This window comes from Impatiens glandulifera, chromosome 6 (assembly GCF_907164915.1).
Source record: "Impatiens glandulifera chromosome 6, dImpGla2.1, whole genome shotgun sequence".
Taxonomy (NCBI): Eukaryota; Viridiplantae; Streptophyta; class Magnoliopsida; order Ericales; family Balsaminaceae; genus Impatiens; species Impatiens glandulifera.
The window spans coordinates 20549238-20574586 of NC_061867.1; the positions used below are offsets into that span (position 1 = coordinate 20549238).

A 25349-nucleotide genomic window follows, 5' to 3' on the forward strand; every position below is an offset into this window, starting at 1 on the left:
CTTGGTTCTTTCATTTCCTTCATGGAGTTGAATCACCGTTTCCCATGCCTCCTTTGCAATTTTGCATTCTCTAACCTTACTGAAAGTATTTCTGTCCAGAGATTTGAAGATGTGGCTTCTGCAATGATTATCTAGATTGTTTCTCCTTTTATCATCGGCTGTCCATTCCTTTCTGTCTTTCTCAATCTTTATCGGTCCATCAGACAGAATGAATGTCATCTCATCATCCATAGTAACTAGGTGCATATGCATGCATATTTTCCAGTTAGCGAAATCGTCTCCTTCTAGCATTGGAGGTTTCTCGCCGAAAGTCATACTTGCTTGCTCCATGTTGCTTGAGTATTGAAACTGACTTCTCTGATACCACTTGTTAGGATCTAGATCGCCGATAGTGGACCGGGGTTCGGCTAAAGGATAATCTCTGACTACACTCAACGGTTGGCGTTAATTCAGTTAAGAATTAACACCTGTTTCAATACTACACAAGCTGTCACAAACCCTTGAACCGAGTTCAAGTGCGGAAGTGGTTTGTTTCAGATTGAAGCAACACACACACATGATGAATAGAGATTGAGAATGGAGAATATCGGTTTGAAGATTAGTGAGTCGGTTATAATGATATGAGTCGGTTAGAATGATATGAGTTGGTTAGAATATGGAACCGACAGAAAGTAAAGCACGAGACATAGGTTTTTATGGATGTTCGAAGATGAAACTCTTACGTCACCCTTTCTTCTCAAACAACGAGAAGGATATTCACTAAGGAATACTCAAACACAATACACGATCGAGTCTTATTTACTGCTCGATAATCACTCTTACAATTCTTATAGAAATTGTAATACACTTCACAAATACACACACAAGCTTTGAATCTTTTAGAGAGATAAGGGCTTTTGATCACTTTGTAACTTGTTTTCTCACAACTCTTAACTTGCTTGTCTATATCTCTATGTCTTCTTGCTTCTTCAGCTTCTCCTTTTATAGGTGAAATGTGTCAACGGTCACATTTCTTCAACGGATATCTTTAGGGTAATCCTTGAATCTGATTGGTTGAGTAGAGGATCAGCATAGTCTTAAATACGGTTTAGGCTTTCAAAACATGGAGCAAACCTGCTTGATTTGTCTTTACTTAATTATGGCAACTGTCGGTTGGACAGTTGTCTACACCTGGGAGGTTGCTCCTTTGACTTATACCAGAATGGTAATGTTTTTCAGGCAATCTTCTGCAGCCTGCAGCGTATCATCAGACTTGTATGAATACGACAATGTCACAGTATGATCCTTTGATGTCATCTTCTGTATATACCCAAAGTGTTTATTTGCACAAATTTGTAAATTTTTCTTTATTTGATATCTTTGACTTCTTTCTCTAAATAGTCTTCTCGTTGGATTTGTTCTTTGGATTTGGATTGAATACTTTATTCCAACTGATCATGTTAACAGGTTGTTCAGTTCAACCGGATAGCTTCAGGTTTTAGATTTGTTATTTGCTTCTTCTAGCCGGTTTGATTATTTGATCGGTTGTAGTTCTTAACCGTTTCTGCACAATAAATTTGTTTTGTTAAGTTCTTATTAACTGGTCAATTTTATCTAACACATTTAATAAAAATTCCAAGTGATTAGAAAATAATTTCAAAATATTTTTGGAATATTTCCAAAAAACAATATTTTGACTAAGGTTTGTTAGGTGGTTATTTTAAACCCTATTGCATTTAAAAATGAGTGATGTTCTTCAAGTATTTCCTCCCTAAGTCAACGTTATCAATAACATGTACCGTCATTTAAATATTGTTGTTATGATATTTTAAATAATGCACAAACCTTATGCATGCTTAGGATCGGAAGAATAATCGGTAAAATAAAATGTTATACAACCGTTTTTTAAAAGCCAAATTTATAAGTAGATACCGTTTTTAAAATATGTGTGGAGGATGAAGCGTTTTTGTACAAACTACGAACTAAAAAAACTCTGGCCAATACGTTTGTACACGTATGTTAATTTTTATTAATTTTTGGCGATTTTGTTTCAAAAGTTTTTTTTATGTTTAATTCATTTAAACAAACAGATTTCTAAAAAATTAAATTGTAATTTTCTTACAGCAAGCAAATCCCCGGATTATTTAAAATTGAACCCGGATTAATTATTTCTAATTAATTCCAAAAGTTATCAGGGATCATTTAAAATTCTTTTAAATAATGTTTTGTTTAAAATAATATTCTTGACACGCAAATTGATGTTGAAATTTCTCGAACCTCGAGCTTTTCTGCATAACCGAAACCTAAAGGGTTTTTTCAGGAGTTACAAATGTGAACTATGTTTGATATTATCAAATCTAATCATCTGTATAGAAGATCTAAATACATAAATCAGAAATGTAATAAGTAAAATATCGAAAGAACAAACAAGACCCAACATAAACACATTGAACGTTATAACATCTACGAATTCGTAAAGCTATGAAGCTAGATCAAACAAGATGCAAGTTTATACATTTGCCTTTTTTTTTCCAAAATCAAACTATACACCAAACCCATGACCATGACCATGATTCTATCTAGCTAAGAAATAAAACTCAGATGCACCGATTATATAGAAAGAGAGAGTGCAAGAAAAATATATAATTGAAGCCTAACCTAACTTTTTCACTTTTATAGATCAACAATATAAGAAGTTAAAATGATACTTATTTCATGACTTAAAATTACTCTTCACTGGTGTTGTAAGTTTGGTTGTTGTTGTAGAATGAAAGACGTCAAATGAGAAAGTTGAAAGAAGGTGAACGAAGAAGAAAGATAAAAGGGAGTGAAGGAAAGGTGAAAGAAAAAGATGAACGAAAAATAAAAAGGATAATAATAGAATAAAATTTGTATTGAAGGCTTGTAACTGGTTTCACGAGTTACAATTTTGTACCTCGTCTAATTTTGTAACTTTTTTTTACTATATATATAAAACCCCAAAATCAAACAGAGTTAATGTATAATAATGGAATAAAATTTTATACCTCGTTTTTATACCTCTACTAATGTATAATAATGGAATATCATTCCTGATATCAACTGTGTTCTATGTTCGGGAGTTAAGGAAAGCATAAACCATTTATTTGGGGAATGCTCTTTTGTAATATAAATCTGGAGGATGTATGCTGCAAACATGAACATCATCAACTTTCCAGGAATATGGGAAAAAATCTAAGAGTGGATAAAGAATAAAGCAAAAGGAAGATCCTTCTATGTAAGTATGTTGAAATGCTATTTTGGAGCAGTAATCTACAATATCTGTAAAGAAAGAAGTTTAAGAACTCACAGTGGAAGAAGTAGAATCGCTGAAGATATTTGGAGAGATATAACTTCAGATGGAAATGCACTCATTCAATCCTGAAGAGGAATCGAAATGAATGAAGAGAATAGAAAGCTCTGCCAGATATGGGATATTTCGTTTGAGAATGTCACAAATAGAATAAAAGTAAAAACGTTGTAGGCTCTAATTGATTATTGTTATTGTCTGTAATTCAATTATTGTTTCATTATCAAATCTAGAAATTTTCTAGATCTAATCTTAAATTTTTGTATTTTTATCCCCTCTTTTGGGTTTTTTTAATGAAATGGCACTAAGCTGTTTTCCCCCAAAAAATAATGGAATATTTTTTTTTCCTTTTTTTTTTTATGTATTTTAGGAAACCTTGTATAAAACTTTTAAGCTCGGTTCTGGTCCATTTAAAAGTTTCAATAAGAGTTTAGGAGTGTTCTCCAACTTATCATTGTAAGTTTTCATTCTCATTATAATTCATGTCATTAACAAAGTTTTAAATTTTATATTTCACGTGTTCTTCAACATTGCGTGATTACTCAATTTCTTGATTTGAATTTGATCATAAGATTGTTGGTAAACTGTCTGTCAATTCAATTCGATCAATTCACTTTAAATTCGAAAAGACCAAATTCAATTTTAAAATAAAAAAAATACAATGAATCTTTTGAAATATAACTAAAAAATGGTCATTTAAAAAACTTCTTAACACATTCTAAATGATGTTAGAAACAATTTGAGATTTATCTCGAAGTATTTGAGGCATTCTTGCCCAAATTTGACATTAAAAGCAAGGCTATGGATTTGAGTTTTAAAATGGCTCAAACGTATAATTAGTTGAGTTTAAATGATCGGTTTTTATTTTATTAAATCTTTCAATAAACTTATATTTTGAATTAAAACCTTAAAACTCATAAAGTCATTTTTTCGATTGAAATGTTCTATTTTTTATGATGCCATGATGAGGTCCTTTCCGGTTGAATGATGACCTTAGAGTGTGATGAATATGTTCTAAATGGGTAGACAGTTTTTCATGTTTTTGGATCCGTGATAAAGGCTTTTTTTTGTTTTGCTGGAAGTTGAAGACGAAGCTGACTCGGTCAAAACCCGACTGCTATGCGCCTGAGTCTAGTCTATGCCTCACTCATTCAGTTCGTGTGTCTCGTCCCTATTGACCAATTGCGAAACCACTTTGACTCCGACCTAGAGTGCGTCCAAGCCAACCCATATCGATCTTGAACCGTTCCTGGAGAAAACTAGTGGTTCACCCCGCACCTGGATCTATTTATTTTGATTATTTTGATTTAAATATTTTTGGTATTTTAAAGGATTCAAACTATTTTTAAAAAATATAAATACCTTTAAAATAATTTTAGAATATTTAAAAAGTATTTTTTTTATTAAAGACTCGTTTGATTTTTTTTAATCTAATCCCTTTAACTGATATTTTTGAGGTGCCCCTTTCAACCATTCTAAACATCAAACATGTATCGACATTTGTTTTAATATTTTAAAATTAAAATTTTAATTCTAATTAAAAAAATAATTGAATAATTAAACCATAAAAGTCCAATTTCCTAAATAGTCAAAATTTTATGAAGTAAATATGGTTTTCAAATGACACAAAGAACATAACACAAAAGCTTTTTCTCGAGTGTTTACATAAAATATCACATTTGTACACGTAACATATTTTTTTAATTTTTAAAATTGAGTGGAGTCTCTAAAATTTAAAAGGCCAACCATTTAAAATTTTAAATTCAAATTTATCATTTCGGTTACTCATCTCTTTTATAAGATTTGAGGGAAGAGTAAATTATGAGATGTTAATTATTAAATCCTGACCTTATAACACATGTCTTTTAACCGCCGTGATTTCGATTCCCACAAAAGACGACGAATGAGTTAGTTATTTGAATTTTCACTTGACAATTCTTATAAAATTATAAAAATTAATGTGAAGAGTTTTGTTTACAAAATAAATCAACAACCATTAAAATTATATAAACTTATATCTTTTACTTAAGCCAAATTTGAGATATTATTTATTTACCTAAGTTGTCTTAACTGGTAGAACGATTCCCATAGACGACAAGTAGGGTAGTTATCAAGTTATTGACATCAAGATAAATATGAGATAATGTGAAAAATTCTGTCTACAAAATATATATATCAACCATTAAAATTAGATAAACATATATATTCTTTAATTTAGACTAAGTATAAGATATGGTTTTAATAACATAACCTGTCTTAGCTCAACTCATTGAGCACATGGATTTTAACAACGTGGTCGTGGACTAGTTATTTGAGTTTTTCACCTTACAATTATTACAAATTAATGTGCAGATTTTGTCTACAAAATACATCAAGCATTAAAATTATAAGAATATATATTATTTAATTAAGCTAAATATAAAATATAACTTTATTAATAAAAGCCGTCTTAGCTCAGCTGGTAGAGCGCATGGCTTTTAACCATGTGGTCGTGGGTTCGATTCCCACAGACGGCGAGTGGACTAGTTATTCTAGTCCTTGAATTGATAATTTTTACAAAATTACAATAACTAACAAAGAATAAAAAATTAATGTGGATATTTTTGTGAGAAAAAATGAGTTTTTTTTATGAGAAATGGCTTATGCCATTAATTAAAAAGACCCGAAAAGGGTAAAAGGAGTACAAGAACTGAAATTGAGCTTATAACAATTTACTCAAAGTCAACACACGATAGCCATGAAAAATCCACAATTGGCCTAAGAAATGCACACGAACATTAAATCAAAGTACAAAAATGAATAAGGAATGAAATTTGCAATCAATCAACTAAAACAAGATGATAGGGGTTGATTTCCTCGGACTCGTCTCTTTTGTCTTTGTCCTTGTTCTTTTTTCCTTTTTTCTTGTCACCCTTAGGTCTTTTTGGGATATATTTCTGGATCGAGTTCTCGCTTTTTCGTCTTCGCTAGCTTCTTTTGTCACTTTTTTCTTTGGACTTGAGTTTGGAGTTGAGAGTATCAGTTGTTTCCCTTAAGGTGGTTTCTTTGACAACGTTGTAGTTTTCTTTAGTTTCACAGCTTATGGTTTTCGAGATGCTTTGGCTTTCGCTATCATCCACGTCGACATCGGGCTTTTTGAACCTAATTAGTGGGAAAAGGGCCTCGGTTTCAGGCTTAGTGGGATCGGGATCGGTTTGGTTCTCGTTCACGTGTTCGTTGTGGCTTTCATTTACTTTGAGGATTTTGATATAGGATTTCTTGACCACCTTGGCATTCTCTTGTTCGGGAGTGGCCACGCGCTTCTTTTGTTTTTCTCTGTCCTCTTTTTATGGCTGCTCGTACATGACCTCAATGGTGGCCATGTTTCTATTCCGACATCTTAACTTGAATTTTTCCGTTTTTGTACTTGTTGAGTCGATCTGAATACAAACGTAGGCAAACGTGACTCGTTCAAACGAGTCAAAGTCGGGATTGAGCTTAAGCGGCTTTCCAATGAGTCTAGTGAGGCAAGCAAGTGCTTTGGCATTACAAAGGTGCGGTGGGATGTTTCTTAGTCTCACCCACACTTGTTCGGATTGTGGCAGTTTGCTATTGATGTCAATTTCTTCATTCTATTTGGCGATCTTGAAACATAAGTTGAACATGAAGGTAAAATCTGAGTTGGCAATGGCTTGGGCTTCAGGCTCCGTGCCAAAAGTGAGGAAGAAATAGCCAAAGTCGTTGACTTTGACTTTTTTGAGTACCTTTTCGCTTCATTGTCAGAAAAGGGCGACCTTGATTGCTCAGAATGGGGCCTTGTGGGTGCTCATGAAGTGACCGACGATAACTCGTTTCCAATCGTTGACGCATCCCTCTTAAATTCCAAGGGAGTTCAATTTGGAGCTGGTGTTCGAGCGTTTTAATTTTTATGCTAGGATCCACATTAAGCTTGCTTCCATTAGTTGTCCCGTTTTTGCCCCAAACCTTGTTGGTTTACTATATTCGGTTTGCATTTGTTTGTGTAGTGTATGTATAGGTTTTGGGGCACTTGTAGAACTCCCTCATGACACCAACCAACCACAGAACGATTTCCTCGTATTCAGCTTTGTCGAATGAGTTCCAATTTTGCTCGAATCGGATTTTGAATTGGCAAATGATTTGCTCGCTCCTTTCAGTGGTCATGACAAGTTCATGCCTTTGGAACTAGGCGAAAGACTTGAGAATTTGGTTCTGAATGCCCACAAGATTTGCGATTTTATTTCGTCTCATGGTCCACGACTTATCGGGGATTTGAACGATTGGAGTGGGAATGCCATGACATGCCGTAGTGGTTGAGGTGAGCCCAGCTGGTAAAATAGCATCGTGACCGGTCAGGGTGACAGCGACATGGTCTATCGAAGGAGTAGCGTTGATGATTTGGTTGACAACGGCCATGCCAGTCGGGGTGGAGGATACATGACCGGTCAGGGGAGGGGCGTCATGACCGGTTGGGAGATGAGTCGGGAGACAGGCTTCACTAGTTGATAGATCAGCAATGTGACTGGTCGATGCAATAGTTGGATTGAAGGCAACGTCATTTGCATCAGCAACGTTGTGACCTGTCGGACACCTTAAAAAAAGTGGCAGCCCATTCATCCAATTTCTCTAGACTCCCTTTATTTTTCCTTATACTTTTAGGTCGATTGAGGAGGCTAGTTGAGCAGAGGCTGGTCGAGCGTCGGCTCATCATGACTCAGCCTACACAGTAGACAACCAAATGCCTTAGCAACCAGCAACAATTCAGACCTGCAACAGAAATCAACAGCAATAATCTACATCAGTAGATGACAAAAGAGGAGCCAACAAAAGCCACCCAACCTAGACCAGCCCGACTAAGGAGAAAACTGCAGAATAGACGGCAACCAGCGGATTCCCAAAAATAATCCAAAAGAAACCAGAAAAAACAGGCAAAGTCATCTGCACAATAGAACGACGCTAGACAATATCGTGTTGTCCGTGCAGATCGGGTTTTGCCGCTCGTGCCGTACTATGTCGCTTGTGCCGATCGCGCTTCCTTGATCAATGCTGATTTCGACATCGATTTTATAACCTCCAACTAAAGACAATATTGTGCCGCTTATTCCGATCGTGTCGTGAATGTGCCTATTGTGCCGCCGTGTCGATCGTGCCGCCTATGCCGATCGTGTCGTGAATGTGCCTATAAAGTGAGTTGTTTGACTGAAGTGAAAGTGTAAATTCACGATATAAAAGGGTTGATTGAGGTAGATAAATTTGGAATGAGATGGTTTGTTAACCAAAGTGAGGATACAAAAGTCAGGTTATATATTGTTAAATACGTGATGAGAAATGGGGTATTTGACCGAAGTGAAAGGAAGGCCTCGAGATGAGAGGTCGATTGTGAATTTATGGGTCAAAGTAAGGGTAAAAGAGATTGGTAATATTGGAGATGGTTGATTTCATCTAAGTGAGGTTATGAGATTAGTACTATAAGAGGTCCATTGGAAAATAAATGATATTAGTGGTTAAAATATGCGAGGAGATGTGTTATTGGACCAATGTGAAAGTATGGACATGAGATGAGAATTTGACTGGGATTGGTTGGGACCAAACTGAGGGTAAAAGAGATTTTAGTAATGTTGGAGATGATTGATTTGATCGAAGTGAAAGTGCAATATCACAAGATGAGAGATTGATTGAGATGAATAAATGTGGAATGAGATGGTTGGTTAGTCAAAGTGAGAATAAAAAACTTGGGTTGTATATTATAAAATATGCAAGGAGAAGTGAGTTGTTTGACCGAAGTGAAAGTGTAAGGTCACGAGATGAGAGGTTGATTGTGGTGGATAAATGTAGAATGAGATGGTTGGTTGGTCAAAATGAGGATAAACAAAACGGGTTATATATTGTAAAATATGTGAGCAAAAGTGGGTTGTTTGACGAAGTGAAAGTAAGGCCTCGAGATGAGAGGTCGATTAATATTGACAGATAAATATAAATGATATGGTTGGTTAGTTAGAGTGAAAATAAATTCACGAGATAAGAGGACGATTGTGGATTGGTGGGCTAAAGTGAGGGTAAAAAAGATATGTAATATTGGAAATGGTTGATTTGATCAAAGTGAGGATAAAAATTGATTATGATGAGATGGTTGGATACAAATAATGCTTGAAGTACGTTATTAGATTAGTAATAAGAGAGGTTCATTATTCAGAGTGAAAGTAAGGTCTCGAGTGAGGTCGATTATGAATTGGTGAGCCAAAGTGAGGGTAAAAGAGATTGATAATGATAAAGAAGACGAGTGAAGAGGAAACTAGGGTTGTTGATCCTCAAATTCGCAAAATTGAAGTAGAGAAAATCATTGATAAAAGCCCGGAAATTCTGAAAAAGAATTCCTTTTATGAGATCAATACATATTTATATAGAGGTAGGCTAAACAATAGAAGTAGACTTAAAACATCATTTCCTACAATTCAATCACATTTCGTAAAATATGAGCGAGGAAGGGGACGTTGAAGAAAGCAACATGGCCTACAAAGCGAATATGGAAATAACAACAAAGATTAAAAACTTTAATTGTAATCTTTGATTGTACTATTGTTTGATTACTACCATTTAGAAACTATATTTGTCATCTTATAATCAAAATTAGGGTTTGTCTAGTTTTGATTCTTAACCTTCCCACTTTTGAGGCTTCTTAACAAAATGATGTTAAACTGTTTTTTCAAAAAAAAAAAAAAAAAGAAAAAAAAAAATTGTTAATGTGGTAGATGCTTGATTTGATCTATGTGAGATTAACAAAAACATGTTCATATTATTTAATTTTACTATATCAGTCTTTTAACAAGTAAGTTGAAAACTTGGTTTCATTCACTTCCATCACTGAATGGATACAAACACAAACTCATACTGAAAATCCTTTTTGACAACTCAAGACTCCCACAAAGATGATTATTATGATTATTATCAAGACTATTTCTGCGAACCTCTTCTCAGCCGGAAATGTCAATTGACTTCACCTCTGGCTTATTCTCGGGCTCCTTTGGCACGGTCACCTTGAGGACGCCGTTCTCCATGGTCGCCTTTATCTGCTCCATCTTGGCATTCTCCGGCAACCTGAACCGGCGCTGGAACTTTCCGCTGCTCCGCTCCAGCCGATGCCACTTATCGGTCTTCTCTTCCTGTTCTTTGTTCCTCTCCCCGCTGATCTGAAGAACCCGATCTTCTTCGACCTCCACTCTGACCTCGTCCTTCTTCAGCCCAGGTAAGTCTGCCGTAAACACGTGAGCCTCCGGCGTTTCCTTCCAGTCGATTCTGGCGGCTGCGAAGGCCGAGGTCTCGCGGTGAGAGGAACTGGAGGAGGAGAAAGGGATTAATCCTGATTCGAAGGTCGAATCCCAGAGGTCTCGAGAGAAGGGATCGAAGAAGACGTTGCTTCGTCGACCACCAAAAATGCTCGGAATTAAGGCCATCTCTGTGCTGTGCCGATTATCTTGAAAATTGTTAGAAAGCTCTATTTGTACAAATATATCACTTCAATAATACTTTGCACTTGGATCGGCTGCGTGCTAGTGCATTTAAAATCCGGGAGAGACAATTCTAGTAATTTCGAGGGCCATCTCACATGGCCTAGATATCCAATCATCATAGAACACGTGTACGAACACGATGATCTCTCTATTTTATATTATATATACCCTGTTAAAAAAGTTAATCAAATAAAATAATTTTAATAAAAAATAACATTTAATTTTATAATTTGAATATATATATAAATATTTTCGATTTAAAAATAATGATAAAAAAAACATATATTAAATAAATTATTTTATAAATATTAAATTAAATTAATGAATATTATATGATCAAATAATAATATTAAAAAACAAATCACATAATTAAATAATTATAATAAAATGAAAAAAAAATACATATAAATTAAAACTATATTATTTTAATTGAATAATATAAACATGTCAAAAATTTATATTACATAAATAAATAATTTATTTTCAATACATTTATAATATTAATTCTCCAATCTTTTAATTAATTATTTAAAATTAAATACAAAAATAATTGATAAAAAATAATTGTTTAAACTACAAATTAAGAATGTCCTTGTAAACTTATATTTTACATAATTTTGAATGTATTTATCATTTTTTTAGTCAAATATTTTATTAATATTCTCAAATTATAAAACATATTTGTTAATCTGTAACCCGAAAAATCCTTTATTCACTTAAAAATTTGAGGTTCGAAAATTTTTATATCAGTTTACGTATTAAAAATACTTTTAAAATAAATCATTATTTTAAATAATCTTTCATAGCTTTTGAATTAATTATAAAAATAATTAATTTAGGTTTAAGTTTAAAAAATCTTCCGATTTATTATAATCAAATTACAATTTTATTTTTGATAAATTAATTAAAAATAATTATTTAAAGGATTATTTATTTGAAACAGAGTCGCCAATTATTTTTTTTTTAAATTAATAAAAATACATATGTGTACAAACATATTTTAGCTAGAATATATTTCAATTCGTAGTTTGGTGATACTCGGGAAAGAGTTTTCGTATTTCATCATTCGTACCCGTTTAAAAAAGGTCTCTATTAATAAATTTGGCTTTTGAAAATCGGTTGTATAACATTTTATTTTTACCGATTATTTTTCCGATCCTAGACATACATAAATTTTTGTGTATTTAAAAAATGTAACATCAATTTTTTAAATGCTGGTATTTGTTGTTGATGATGACTAAAGAAAAAAAATACTTGAAGAACATCAGTTTAAAAGGCAATAGAGTTTAAAAATAAATCATAAACGAACATCAGTTTCTATTTTTTCAGGATTTTTAGAAAATGGTTTGAGGTTCCAAAATTACAAAAATAATTTTGGAATTTGAAAATAAGAACCAAACAGGCCTTAGGACCGATGTCCTAGGTCTTGGGTTTGTTTTCCTCGGTCGGGGCTAAAAATCCCTTGGTCTTGGTCGAGAACCCTATATCTAGGTTTAGGATTCTCGGTTGAGGTACAGAAGTCCCTCGATCGGGGTGTTAGGGCCTCTACATCCTTGGCTAAAATTCTCGATCGGATGCCTCGATACTTGGTGGAAGTCATTGGCCTTAGGTTCAGGAGTGATTAGTTAGGTGCAAGACTCTTCGGTCTTAGGCTTGACTTCCTGATCGGACGCTTGGTCATGGGTGGAGATCACCGTTCCTAGATTTGGGAGTTCTTGGTCGTGTGCGCGACTCCTTAGTCCTATGTTCAATTTTTTGGCCCGATGTAAAAATCCTCAATTGGACCTCTTAGCCCTAGAAGAAGAACATTTGTTAGACCTCTTAGTCTTAGTTGAAAGGAATCGATTGGACCTCTCGGTTCTAGCTAAAATGTATCGGTCGAACCTATTGGTCTAGACCGAAAATCCTCGGTGAGATCTCTCGATCCTGGTCGGACCTAGGGGTAATAAAAATTACTAATATTATAAGTGTATCGAAAATATATTACTGTAGTATATTAAAAGTATCAATATTTAAGGTATACCAAAAAAATATATGGTATAGTACTGATACCGAAATTTTTTGTATGGTAAAGGTATGAGATTTTTAATATATTTTCAAATTTAGCATTAAATTTGCATACTTTTTGACAAGCCCGAAGGCTCACTTAGGGAAACATTATCAACCTTGGGTCATTTTTCTAATTAGACATATTATTAGTCATTTGGTCAAATTTCCCGATACTTGGGTCTATATCATTATTAACAAAATATTTTTATTTTACTTAGGATAAGATATATAATTATTTTTATTATATTTGTTTTTGTATGAGTATGAAATTTTTTATATAATATATATATATATATTTATTCAAAAATGATACTTATAATATATATATATATATATATTTTAATAAAGGAGAGCTAGCATTACATCCCCACAGTCATGACCCCCATTTAAACTCAAAACGCTTTCAGATGGAATTTAACCCGTTTCATTTTGGTCTCTTAAGCCGACTCTTACCACTAGGCTACCTTGTTGGGATATAATATATATATATGTATATATATACACAAAATTATAAAATTATTTCAAGAATCATAAGCGGTCTAGCGATTAGAGTGTTAACATTTCATACTTAAGACCATAGTTCATATCCCTCTAAAAGTAATTATTATATGTGAGTGTGCAAACATTGTTAATAAAACCTAAGGATTTGTCTATAGAGGAAATGTAGACTTGAGTAATTATAATATTGGTGAGAAAACATAAAAATTCGTCCACAGAGGGTGATTCGGGTCCTAAGATCATGTCTTAAGGTGTAATTGAATATTGGGAATGTCTGCTGGAGTAATACAAACATTGGTAAGAAAACCTAAGAGTACGTCCATGGAGAGTAATTTAGAGTCTAAGATGATGCTTAAAGGTGTAATATAATGTTAAAAAATGCACCTGGAGGGTAAGTCAAAGCCAAAAATGTTGAAGACAATTAAACATTTTTAATAAATATTAGGTAAATTCACGTGCGAAACACACTTAAAATATAAAAATAAAATATAAAAAATTATAATAATTTATAAAATATGTATATAATGTTTATTATACTTAATAAATAACGAATAATTTTTAATTAGAATAATATATATATATATATATATATATATATATATATATATATATATATTAAGAGAAAACAATAAAATTTATTTTTATTAATAAATTTATATAATATATTGAGAAAAATTAAGATAAGAAATTTAATTATTTTTATTATATATAATGTTATTATGATAAGAGATATAATTATTTTTATTATATTTTGTTTTGTATGAGTATAAAAGAATTATAGTTATTCAAAATATAACTTACAAAATATATATACATATACAAAATTATAAAATTATTTCAACAATAAGTGGTTTACAGTTAAAGTGTTAACATTTCATATTTATGATCAGGGTTCGAATCACTCTAAATGATTATATGTGGCTACGCAAACATTGGTAGATGAAGTGAAAGGGAGAATGTCGGTTTGAGTAACACAAATATTGGTGAGAAAACATAAGGGTTCGTCAACGGATGGAATGTCAGCTTGAGTAATGCAAAAATTGGTGATAAAACCTAAGGATTCGTCCACGGTGAAAATGTTAGTAGATAAAGTGGAAGCGAAGATGTCGGCTTGAGCAATGCAAATATTGGTGATAAAAATATAATGGCTCGTCCACAGTAGGAATGTCAGATTGATTAAAGCAAAAATTGTTGAGAAAATCTAAATGTTCGTCCATAGAGTGTGATTTAGGGCCTAAGATCATACCGAAAGGTGTCATCGAATGTTAGGAATGTCTGCTTGAGTAATGTAAACATTGGTGAAAAAACCTAAGAGTTTGTTCACGGAGGGTAATTTAGGGCCTAAGATCATACCTATTAATGTAATCTAATATTTAATAATGTACCATTGAAAACAGTAAAGTTCTTCATAGAGGGTGAGTCAAAGTAAAAAAATTGTTCAAGACTATTAAGCATTTTTAATAAATACTTTGTAAATTCACGTGCGATGCACACAGAAAAGATAAAAATAAATTAAATTCAAAAATAAAATTACAATAATTTTAAAATATGTATTTAATGTGTCTTATACTTAATAAATAACGAATATTTTTTAATTAGAATAATATATATATATATATATATTAGGATCGGGTACAACAATAGCAGGAGGGTTGAATATTGTTGAACTAATAATCACTTTCAATTCGATTTTAATCCTGTTAGAGATGAAAATCTGTTTCTATTCTTCATGTTAGGATCTAGGTCGCCGCTGGTGGACCGGGGGTTGGACCGGTTAGCGGTTCTCACTCGTAGGGTGGTGGTTAATCTGGTTAGAGATTAACACCGGGGTTTCAATACTACACAACCTGTCACAAACCCTTGAACTAGGTTCAAGCGCGGAAGAGGTTTGCTTTCAGGTTGAAGCGGCACGCTTGTATGATAGGCACGGTCGGTTTCGGATGATGGAGATTTGGAAATGGTGGGTCGGTTTCGGTAATCTGGATATTCGGTATGATTAGTATAAAGTCGGTTTGGAGCGGTGTGGTTAAGTTAGTCGGTTAGATAATGAAGCCGGCAGAAAGTAAATGACAAGACAGATTTTATGGATGTTCGGAGATAAAACTCCTACGTCACCCCTTCCTCTCGAAACCGCGAGAAGGATATTCACTAAGAAATACAAGTACAGGCCGATCGAGACTTATTTCCTGCTCGATAACACTCTTACAATTTACACCGAAATTGTAAAACACACTTTAACTTTCAACACTTAGGCTTTCTAGCACACTTTATCACTTGTAGTAAATGCTCTTAATATCACAGTTGTCTCTTAAAATCACGCTTAAGTCCCTCGCATTTACTCTTCTTCAGCTACCCTTTTATAGGTGAAATATGCCAACGGTCATATTTACTGCCTTGAATCTGATTGGCTGATCAGAAGTGCAGTGATTCAGTGTTTCAGAGGTTCAGACCTGCGGTCGTTTCCTCAGACCTGATGGTCAACCTCAGACCTGATACTATGTCTCAGACCTGGCGGTCTGTTCTTCCGGTGTGTAAGACAGACCTGTCGGATTTGTCTTTTACTTGATGTAGGCACTGTCTGTTGGACAGTTGTCTGTACTTGGAAGATTTCCTTTCTGGCTTATCCCGAAGTAGAAGGATCCGGTAGTACTGTTTTCTGCAGCCTACAGTCTTTCCTCAGACTTGCATGGATATGGAAGTATTCAGTCTGTTCCTTTGGTATCATTCTCAACAGATACCCGAAATGTCTTCTTGTACTGGTCGGTCATTTGACTTGGCCGAATGTCTTTTGGTAGTGATGTAACCGGACTTCTTCCGGTTATTCTTGTCTTGTGGATGATCGGCTGTTTGATGTTTCCGGTTTTGAGCTTTGGCCGATCCTTTCTTTGTGCGGTCACGTTCCGAATATTCTTGATCGGTTTGGTATCTTGACCGGTTAGGTTTCTTTAGTCGGTTCTCTTGTTCATCCGGTCCGGTTCCTTGTTCCTGCATGGAAAGTTTATTTAAGTTAGGTTTATTTGAACCGGTCTTATTTTATCTAACAATTTCTCCCTTTTTGATTATTTTATTTAAAATTATCAAAATCATGTAAGTTTGCAACCGTAGGCCGGTTGTTTTGTTTGGCCGGATTTTTGACTTGGGAGAATTTTTCGAAAAGTGTTTGAAAAATTTTGGAAAAATCTTTATAAGAGTCTCTATCTTTTATCTTATCAATTTCTCCCTTTTTGATTATTTTATTTAAAATTATCAAAACTAAGTAGAAATGCAAAATAAGGCCGGATTCAAAAATAACTTTATATATTTATATATAGATGACCGGAAAAGACAAAGTATATAAAAATACTAAGGCCAATAAGAAAAAGAAGGATAGTCCCTATTCAGAGTCCGTGAAGTCATAGGCGCTCTTCTTTTTCTTCTTCGGTTGCTGTTGCCCGGTCGGTTCGGAAGATCGTCGCCTTTTAGATCGGGACCGCAGTTGTTCTTCGACTTCATCCTCGATTTGGTCGGCTTGCTGCGATGTACTCGGGATGACCGGTTCAGAGACTTCTCTGAGCAGCTCGGCAATCTGAACTTTCTTAGGGGCCTCCCCCTGTCTCTTTTTTGGTGCTGAGGCGGAGGCGGCCGCCTTCTTCTTCTTGTTTATTTCGGAGAATTCTTCCAGCTTCCGTTTTTGCCTTTCCAACCGGGCGGCATCTTCCGCAACTTGATTGGCCACTTTCTCAGCAAACCCTGGGAATATAGCCCCAGCCTTTTTATTTCGTGCGGCTTCTACTTCCGCTTCGGTTAGCTGAGTTGGGCGCGTTGCCTCTTTATCCGTGCGAACTTCGGCGTCCAGTGCATCCTGGACCCTCTTAGCTACTTGAGCATCAGTCGCAATAGCCGCGGCGTCCGCGTCCGCCTTAGCCCTTAGAATTTCGGCCATTTGTTCGGAGAGCGCCTTCACTTCGGCCATGAGACTCTCGTTTGTTTTCTCGAGTTCGGAGACCCGGTGAAGTGTTGTGTCGACCCGTTCGACGTCTTTCTTTAGATCGGAGGTCACATCCTCCACACTTGCGGTTCGCTAAGCCCATTTGTCGCGCTCACCGGCCTCTTCCCACAGTCCGTTGCCGAGTTCTGAGAGTCGTTCTTGATGTTTTTCCAGAAGCAGCCTTGTCACATCGGTGAACTTCAGGGCCGAATCAACTATTCTGTTGTATCTTTCCTTGAATGGTTGAAGCTCGGACACATTGTGGTCTTGTATGCGGTCATCAATCCGCTCCGATATGGATTCTTCAAGCTTTTGAAGACGGTCCTCAACCCATTCTTTAGCAGCCCATTCTTTAGGAGGGTCTGAAGCGGTGACTTCCGTTGGTGGAGGGGGTGATTGCTCGGTGGGATCTGGATCGGCTCTATCATTGGATTCTAACGGTGCCGCATCCTCCCTTGGAAGTTCTAATGGTGCCGCATTCTCCAAGATTGGTACCGCATCCTCCATTGGAGGTGTTGGACAGTTAACTGGAAACTCATCGATTACGGGAGCAGTATAGACCGGTACCTGCATTCGGTTGCATATCGTTTCCAGCCGCTCGATTTCTTGAAGTATTTCCCTTTTGCCTTTTTCAAGCCGTGTTAACACCCGCGGCGCTATGGTGTCCACCGATCCCGTCTCGTTGTGCTCTTCCTTAATTCTCCGGATGCGTTTTCTTAGTTTCCGAAGTTGGATCCTCGGTAACAGGAGACAGGTTCGGCTTTGTACCTCTTGAATTGTGTTGGATTTTGTGAGGCTCATCATCAGGTCCTCTACTTCCTCCAATCTGTCGATGCATTGCTTTTCCGTTTAGCCCGGTAGGATATTTCTATATGGTGTACCGAACCGGTGCTCATGCCACTCCAAGTATAGCTCTTTAACGTCTTCGGCTCGCTTGTTAACGCCCTGAAGGATTTTCTGGGCTAATCTATCGGCCTCTGCTTCTTCGGCCTCCTCCCTCTCCGTGTTGTAGCCTTCATCATTGGCTTCTTTATCAACCCCTTCTTCACCCTCGGTGGTCTCAGGATTGGTGTTTGGTTCGGCATCGTTTGGACTCCGAGGCGACTGATCGTCGTCATTGACCGTTCTATCATCGGTCCTCTCCGTGTCGGTTTCCGCAGAGGCCCACTCCTCATCTTCCGTGTGCTGAGGTGGGTCGGAGAAGCTTATCTTTTCTTTGCCTTTTCCTCCGGTCTTTGCTTCGGCCGGGGCATCTTTCTTTGCGGCTTTCTTCTTTCGGCCACCTGTGGAGCTGGGGGCCGGCTGTGTCCTTTTAAGGAATTGCCTTGATCTGATGAGGCACCGTTTTGCTACAGCAACACCGGGACCGATGTTGAGATTTAAGTGGAGGAAGATCTTACCGAGGGGCACGGCGTATCCCCACGACCGGCTTGAGTCCGGTTTCACCATATCCATGAGGTTGCTGAACACCGATCTTGCCCAGTTGACCTCTTTACCCTCCAACAGACCGATTAGCATCTTGATTTTGTCCCATGTGAGGTTGTTGAGGTTTCCTCCCCTTGCCAGGATCGCCCTTGTGAAAATGTCACATATCGAGATATACTCCGGCCGTAGCATTTGCTTGCTCCCGGATGTTTTGATCGGCTCATGAGATGCCGATAGAATGTAGCAGGCCGAGTCAAATGTGTTCTGATCTATTTCTGCCGTTGCATCCTGGCCGGAAGTTGGAAGACGCAGGCTTTCGGCCACCAATTCTTCTGTGAGCTCTATTCGGGAACCGCATACAGTCGCGGTGATCTTGTCGTAGGCGATAGTTGCGGTTTTGAAGAACTCTTCGACCGCATCTTTGTAAATGACGTGAGGACCGCCTAGGAAATATCCCAGACCGGTTTTAATCAGCCGGTCAATAACTGCATTCGCCTCGGTCGTACCATTCAGCCGGATTTCCTCGAAATCCACCTGAGAGTAGAGTCTGAACAAAGCCGAATCACGACCCATGTTAAAGAGTTTGAGAAAGTGAGAGAGAGAGCCGCTTCAAAAGAGTTAGAAAGCTGTCAATGTAAAAGTAAGGTCATGAGTGTTATAACAGATGCAAGAACAATGATAATAATAATAGTAAAAGACAGAATGAAAACGACACCCGATTTAACGTGGTATCTAGCAAAATTGCTGACTAATCCACGGGCAGAGCCACTGAAAAATATTTCACTATAACCGTTAACACAGATTACAGATACTCAGAATAGTTTCAGAGAAAACGAACACCCAAGCTCCTTTATTTATAGGGCCAGGTCAATTACATTTTCCTTTTTAATTCCTATGTGGGACAAATACCCAAAAAGAATATTCTAGGCAAAAAAACCCAACAAATCTCCACCTTGACTTGAATATTTTCCCAGATAGCCAGATACACCAGATGTACTTTAAATACCAGATGTGCCAGATGCATTACACTGAATGCCTAGATAAACAAAACAAATGCATTACATTGAATGCCGAGATAAACAAAACAGATGCATTACACTGAATGCCCAGATAAACAAAACAGATGCATTACACTGAATGCCTAGATAAACAAAACAGATGCATTACACTGAATGCCCAAATGTGACTTGCTCTGCCTCAAGCCTTGCCCCTTCAAGGGCAATCAACAACTTCTAACATTGAGCAAGTTCAAACAATGTTGAAACTTGCTCTGCGGAACCGGCTTGGTAAACATATCAGCTGGATTGTCTGCAGTCCCCACTTTGTTTACCTTGATCCTCTTCTCACTTCTCAAAAAATGGTACCTCACATCAATGTGTTTTGTTCTTTCATGGTTAACTTGATCCTTGGTTAAGCATATTGTACTCAAACCGTCGCAGTACACTGAAGCCTGATCGTGGTGTAGACCCAAGTCACTAACCAATCCTTTCAACCAGATTCCCTCCTTAGCAGCTTCTGTCAAGGACATATATTCCGCCTCTATAGTAGACAAGGTTACTGTCGGCTGTAGAGTAGCCTTCCAACTCACAACAGAACCACCAAGCATGAATACATAACCGATCATCGATCTTCTACTGTCTACATCTCCAGCATAGTCAGAATCTGAGTAACCAGATACTAGACACTGACTATCACCACCATAACTGAGACCAATATCAGATGCACCCCTGAGGTAGCGGAAAATCCTCTTCACTGCTTGCCAGTTTTCCTTACTAGGGTCTCCCATGAACCTACTGACAACACTAACAGCATGTGCAAGATCCGGTCTAGTGCAGACCATAGCATACATCAAGCTTCCCACTACACTATCATAAGGAACATGTGACATGTATTCCTTTTCCTGAGATGATTTAGGTGCAAATGCTACAGACAAATGTGCATTTGAAGCACTAGGAGTATCAATGGGCTTAGCAGTAGCCATTCCAAACCTTGATAGAACTTTCTGAATATACCCCTTCTGTGACAAGAATAACTTCTTATGACTTCTATCTCTGTAGATCTCCATTCCCAGAATTTTCTTAGCAGCACCTAAATCCTTGATTTCGAATTCTATACTGAGTAGTCCCTTCAACTTTTGAATGTCAGACTTCTTCTCAGCAGCTAACAACATATCATCTACATACAATACCAAATAGATGAAGGAACCATCTTTGAGCTTGTTGTAGTAGACACAATTGTCATACGGAATCCTTGAATAGCCAATCTTAAACATGTAGCTATCGAACCGCTTATACCACTGCCTCGGGGACTGTTTCAGTTCATATAAGGACTTCTTCAACTTGCAAACATATTCCTTTTTCCAGGTTCCTGAAAACCATCTGGCTGAGTCATGTATATCTCTTCTTCCAACTCTCCATGTAAGAAAGTTGTCTTCACGTCTAGCTGTTTGAGTTCCAGGTCCTGATGTGTAACTATAGCAAGTAGCACCCTGATGGAAGTATGTCTTACTACTGGTGAGAATATCTCATTATAGTCCACTCCCTCTTTCTGACTGAACCCTCTAGCAACTAACCTGACTTTATACTTGACCCCCTCAGCTGGTGACAACCCTTCCTTTTTCTTGAACAACCATTTACAAGTGACAACCTTTCTCTCTGGTGGTATTCTAGCTAATTCCCAAGTCTGATTCTTTTGAAGTGACACCATCTCATCTCCCATGGCAGCAAGCCATTGGACATACTCAGCACCCGTAACAACTTCCTTGTATGTGGATGGCTCATGAGGATCCACTTCCTCTGCAACCTGTAAAGAATAGGCAACCATTTCCTCATAGTCATACATTGAAGGAGGTACACCAAAATTAGCTCTTCTAGGGCGATTAAGAGCTAGATTTTGATGTTCTACAGATGATGATGGAACAACTGGAAAATCTACCGCCGAAAGTGGTTGAGAAAAACTCTCCTCTGCTTCACAACTAGCCCCAGTCATTTCCTGCTCCACCTGTTTCTCGACACCATAATCTATCTGCTCATAGGTTGAAAACCATTCCCTCCTAGGACAAATATGGTAAGATGCTCCAGAATCCAGAACCCAGACATCAGTGTAATGTGTGTAACCATCAGCAACTAAGGCAATATCCTCTTCGGAATTTGTACCATCTTAAGCAACTGCAACAGTACCTGGTGCCTTCTTATGTTGACTTTGTCTCTTCTTTGGACATTCATTTTTCCAATGTCCCTTTTCCTTACAGTAATTGCACACATATGTTGGTTTCGAACCCCTACTAACTGATTTCTTGAGGAATTTCTTTTTCCCCAGTTTACCATATCCCCGATGGTTATTTGCAATTAGCCCAACAGCCTGACTATCCGAAACAGTGCCACTACAGCTATGTCGCAATTCTCTATTGTGAAGGGCGGCAGATCTAACTTCTTCTAAAGCCAATGAATCTTTACGACTAATGAAAGACTCCCTAAAGTTTTCATATGATATTGGTAAAGAAACTAACAGAATCAAGCCAGCATCCTCATCATCTATCTTAATATCAATATTACGCAGATCTAATAATATTGCATTTAATTGATCCAGATGGTCTCTAAGAGGTGTACCTTCTTGCATACGCAGACTGAACAGGCGTTGCTTCAAAAGCAACTTGTTGGTTAAGCTCTTCTTCATGTATAAAGTCTCCAGCTTAGACCACAAACCAGCAATGGTTTCCTCCTCAGCCACCTCAATAATGATATCGTCTGCCAAAGCCAAGAGCAATGTTGAGTGTGCATTTTCTTCCAAAGACTTCATATCAGCAGGTGGTGGGACAGGTGCAGGCTTCATCAAGGGAGCCCATAGGCCGTGTTGTTTCAATAATGCCCGGACCTTGATCTGCCACAGACTGAAACTATTCCTCCCAGTAAACTTGTCGGCTTTCAGACTTTTACATCCAACCATCGTTCTTGCCTGAGCAGATCTGAACAACCCTGCTCTGATACTAGTTTGTTATAACGGATGCAAGAACAATGATAATAATAATAGTAAAAGACAGAATGAAAACGACACCCGATTTAACGTGGTATCCAGCAAAATTGCTGACTAATCCACAGGCAGAGCCATTGAAAAATATTTCACTATAATCGTTAACACAGATTACAGATACTCAGAATAGTTCAAGAGAAAACTAACACCCAAGCCCCTTTATTTATAGGGCCAGGTCAATTACATTTTCCTTTTTACTTCCTATGTGGGACAAATACCCAAAAAGAATATTCTAGGCAAAAAAGCCCAACAATGAGATTAGAGGTCGATTGAGATTGGTGGGGGCAAAGTAAGGTTAAAGGATATTGATAATATTGGAGATAGTTTATTTGATCGAAGTGAAAGTGTAAGGTCATGAGATGAGAGATCGACTGGGATGAATAAATATGGAATGAGATGGTTTTGGTTTGTTGAAGTGAAGATAAGAAAATCAGACGATATATTGTAGAACATTTGAGGAGATGAGTTGTTTGACCGAAGTGAAAATAAGGTCTTGAGATGAGGGGTCGATTGTGATTGATGAATAAATATATAATGGGATGGTTTGATTAGTCAAAGTGAAAGTAATGTCACAAGATGAGATATCGATTGGAGATTGGTGGGCCAAAGTGAGGGTAAATCTTTTTTGTAATGTTGGGGATTGTTGATTTGATCAAAGTGAGTGTAATATCACGAGATGAAAGATCAATTGGAGTTGATGGATTAGCCGAAGTGAGAATAAAAAATCCAGGTTGTATATTACCAATTTGAATACATACTAAGGTCGAATGTTGGTATTAATGTACGCTATGACTAAGTTGAATTGGTAATCATTACTTTATAGAGAATTTCATATTTTAATGTTGGATTGGTGGATAAATATGAAATGAGATGATTGATTAGCCGAAATGAGTTAAAAAAAGTTGGGTGTATTTGCTAATTTGAATACGTATTAAGTCTAAATATTGGTATTAACGAAAGTTACAACTAAGTTGAGTCGGTAATCATTATTGCATAGTAAACTTCGTATTTTAATGTCTTATCCACTCGTAGTTGTCTTATTATCTGCAAATCTCATATTTGGTGGTCACACTAAACCTGTCAAAAAAAACATTCAGAAAATTGCAATTTTTTTTAATTTTTAAATAACTTACTATTTTCTTCGCATTTTAACTCCCAACAGTAATAAAGATAAAGATAATGATTAATTAGACGATGATTATTGTTAAATAGTTTAGTTTAATATTTATTTTAACATTATTATAAAATGACTCATTTTTATTATGTTTTTGCTAAAAAAATCATTATTTTCTTAGATAATATATAGTTTAGCCTTTTTTTTAAATAATATTTTTAAAATTACTCATCCTTATAATAATAATATTAATAATGTTTATATACAAATTATCATAAAAAAAATACATACAACCAATACAAATAAAATACTAGATTAATTAGATATATTAAATTTTTAATCTTGAAAGATTTAGAATTCTGTAAATGTTTAAATGTTAAAGATTTAAAATTTGGTTTTATTGTCTTATTACTTGAATAAATATTGTAAAAACATTAATTAAGATTCACGTTAGTACATCTCTATTAATTCAATTTTGGCTATTCGGTATTAGTACATCTTTATTATTAATTTATTTGCAAAGTCTTAATAACATTTTTAAATTGTAGTTCTTATAACATATTTATATATGAATGTAATTTCTCTTTTATGTATTAAAAAAAACATGTTCATACTATGTAATTTTACTGATAGACTTCCATCGCAGGATGGATACAAACATAAACTCATACTGAAAATCCTTTTGACAACTCAAGACTCCCACGAAGATAATTATTATGATTATTATTAAGGCTGTTTCTGCGAACCTCTTCTCAGCCGGAAATGTCAATTGACTTCACCTCCGGCTTGTTCTCGGGCTCCTTTGGCACGGTCACCTTGAGGACGCCGTTCTCCATGGTCGCCTTTATCCGCTCCATCTTGGCATTCTCCGGCAACCTGAACCGGCGCTGGAACTTTCCGCTGCTCCGCTCCAGCCGATGCCACTTATCGGTCTTCTCTTCCTGTTCTTTGTTCCTCTCCCCGCTGATCTGAAGAACCCGATCTTCTTCGACCTCCACTCTGACCTCGTCCTTCTTCAGCCCAGGTAAGTCTGCCGTAAACACGTGAGCCTCCGGCGTTTCCTTCCAGTCGATTCTGGCGGCTGCGAAGGCCGAGGTCTCGCGGTGAGAGGAACTGGAGGAGGAGAAAGGGATTAATCCTGATTCGAAGGTCGAATCCCAGAGGTCTCGAGAGAAGGGATCGAAGAAGACGTTGCTTCGTCGACCGCCAAAAATGCTCGGAATTAAGGCCATCTCTGTGCTGTGCCGATTATCTTGAAAATTCTTAGAAAGCTTTCTTTGTACAAATATATCCAATATATAACACGTGTACGAACACGATGATCCCTCTCTTTGACAAAGATTAATCATATAATTTTAATTTTAATTTTAATATAAAACATCACTTATTTTATAATAATTTTTTATTTAAAATTAATGATAAAAAAATATATATTAAAAAAATTATTTAATTAAA

The 25349-nt window shown here is 36.3% G+C and overlaps 2 protein-coding genes and 1 non-coding gene across 3 annotated transcripts; 1 reads left to right on the plus strand and 2 right to left on the minus strand.

Annotated features, from left to right (window-relative positions):
- The first annotated feature begins 5750 nt into the window (after window positions 1–5750).
- On the plus strand, window positions 5751–5823 carry TRNAK-UUU. The gene has a single exon. It is a non-coding gene; the product is annotated as a tRNA-Lys (tRNA).
- A 4440-nt stretch (window positions 5824–10263) lies between these two features.
- On the minus strand, window positions 10264–10755 carry LOC124941630 (18.1 kDa class I heat shock protein-like). The gene has a single exon (XM_047481975.1). The coding sequence runs from the start codon at window positions 10753–10755 to the stop codon at window positions 10276–10278; it is 480 nt and encodes a 159-aa protein (XP_047337931.1). The 3' UTR covers window positions 10264–10275.
- Window positions 10756–24625: 13870 nt separating this feature from the next.
- Window positions 24626–25126, minus strand: LOC124941888 (18.1 kDa class I heat shock protein-like). Its single transcript, XM_047482257.1, has one exon. It carries the CDS (start codon window positions 25124–25126, stop codon window positions 24647–24649), a length of 480 nt encoding a protein of 159 aa, XP_047338213.1. The 3' UTR covers window positions 24626–24646.
- Between the last annotated feature and the right edge of the window lie 223 nt (window positions 25127–25349).